The sequence below is a fragment of the Lipotes vexillifer genome, unplaced genomic scaffold (genome assembly GCF_000442215.2).
Source record: "Lipotes vexillifer unplaced genomic scaffold, Lipotes_vexillifer_v1.1 scaffold1798, whole genome shotgun sequence".
In the NCBI taxonomy this organism is placed as follows: Eukaryota; Metazoa; Chordata; class Mammalia; order Artiodactyla; family Lipotidae; genus Lipotes; species Lipotes vexillifer.
Window position 1 is genome coordinate 1,140,916 of NW_006789032.1, and position 1,822 is coordinate 1,142,737.

The 1,822-nt window shown below is 69.8% G+C and overlaps 1 protein-coding gene across 1 annotated transcript in view; it reads right to left on the reverse strand.

Moving 5' to 3' along the window:
• Positions 1 to 454, reverse strand: part of MRGBP (MRG domain binding protein) — a 4,912-nt gene extending 4,458 nt beyond the window's left edge. The window contains exon 1 of the mRNA XM_007462254.1: positions 246 to 454. Within this exon, the coding sequence (XP_007462316.1) occupies positions 246 to 393 (148 nt within the window). The 5' untranslated portion in view covers positions 394 to 454. The remainder of the gene's footprint in view (positions 1 to 245) is intronic.
• Between the last annotated feature and the right edge of the window lie 1,368 nt (positions 455 to 1,822).

Below are 1,822 nucleotides of genomic sequence, written 5' to 3' on the forward strand. Positions count from 1 at the left end.
AGGAAAGGGCAGGGGTCAGAGGGGAAGGAGTAAAGAGGGGCCGGGGTGGCTGGGCGCAGGAGCGGGGGCTGAGGGAGGGGGCGGGGTGCAGGAGAGGGCAGGGGTGGGGTGCGCAGGTGGGGGCAGGGTCGGCGGGGGGGCAGGCACAGGAGGCCCCGCCCCGTCCGCCCCGCGCGCGCCCCCGGCCGTTGCCCGCCGCCCCGCCCCCACGCGGGTGCGCGGCCTCGGCGCGGCGCTCCGCTCACCGACGGGCTTGTGGCCCAGCATGGCGTGGAAGAGGCACACCTCCACCTCGGGGCTCCACACCACCGTCTCCTCGGCAGGGCTGGTGGCCGCTTCGCCAGGCCCCTTGTCGCCCGCCGCGCCGCCGCCGCCCACCTCAGCCTCCCCCATAGCCCGGCCGCCCAGCGACGAGCCCCCTGCGGGAGCTGGCGCGGCCACGGGCTCCGCGCAGGCGCACTCCACGGGGCGGGCGCGCGCTCGGTGGGTTCGCTCTCGGGCTCGCGCGCGGCGCCTGCGCAGGCGCAGCTGAGGGCTGGGTCGCGGCGCCCCCTGGCGGCCCGGTCCCGCGGCGCAGCGCCGTCAGAGTGCGGATCACTGCGAGGAGTGCGTTTGGGGAGAGGGATGGAAACGCCCTAAATTAGGTTGTGGCGATATCTGCACAGCTCGGGGTAAACCCCGCTGAACTGTACGCTTTAAATGGGGGAATTTCAAGTTACACCCCAGTAAAGCAGCTTAGAAGAAAAGCAACAGGCAACCTACAATGCTCGCGAGTGTGGGCTCCAAGAGCTTCCATTGCCCCTGGCCTGATCGCTGCAGAGGGGCTCCTGTGCACCGGGGCAGGGGCGTCCGGGCCCATCCTCCCCGACCCGGGCCTCTAGAGTGGTCGGCAAGTGAGCCCTGGGGGTTAACCCTGGCCGCGGAGGGGCGGGGCCTGGGCCTGGGCGGAGTCTGGTCCGAGGGCGGGGCCAAGCGGGGCGCCGGCCTGGGGGCAGTCCCGTGACGAGCTCAAAGCAGCACCCAATCAAGGCCGCCTGCTCCGCGCCGCCCCATCCCCGCCCACCTCGGGCTTCTCCCCGCCCCCTCCCCACCGGGTCAAGTCCACCGCGGTGCCCGGGGAGGGTACTCTAGGCGAGGAACGCTCTTCGCCTCCCGCTGAGTGTAGACTCTCCGTCAGGCTTCCGGATCCCCTTCCGGCTCTGCGGCCTGCCAGCTGTGTGAGGCGGCAAGGCGCTGAACCTCTCCAGGCCGCAGTGCCCTCCTCCGTGCAACGGGAGAGACGACGGCGCCTTCCCCGGGGGTGCTGATGGGGGCTGGTTTCTGCTTGGGGACCCGGGCACACGCTCGGGCTTCTTAGCAAACATTTGGAGCCACTCTGGGCAGCCTCACCCCCTGGGACAGCCCGGGGACTCAGAGCCTGAGTCTTGGCTTCGCATCCGTGAAGGGCGATGCTGGCGATGCCGGTCCCCACAAAGTGGGGAGACGTGGCCCACAGAGGATTCCACAATGGCCCAGGGCCACCAGCCGTCCTGGGAGCCACGATGTGGCTGGATATTGTGACTCCAGCTGGGCCTGTGCTCCTCTCCTCTCTCTGCCGCACAGGTGGGGCTCCCCTCAGGGGGTTGCTGCGAGGTGGGAATGCAGCAGGGCCCAAAGCCACTTAACACGGCCTCTGTCACACAGGAAGTGCTAACAGACAGTGGCCCTCACCATTTATCTCCCTACTGTCGCGGGACACGTCGTGGTCCCTGCGCCTCCACCAGGCTCGCTCTCTGCTCATCCCCTATCCCATCCGTCCCTTCTTCAATCTGGAGAGCCTCCT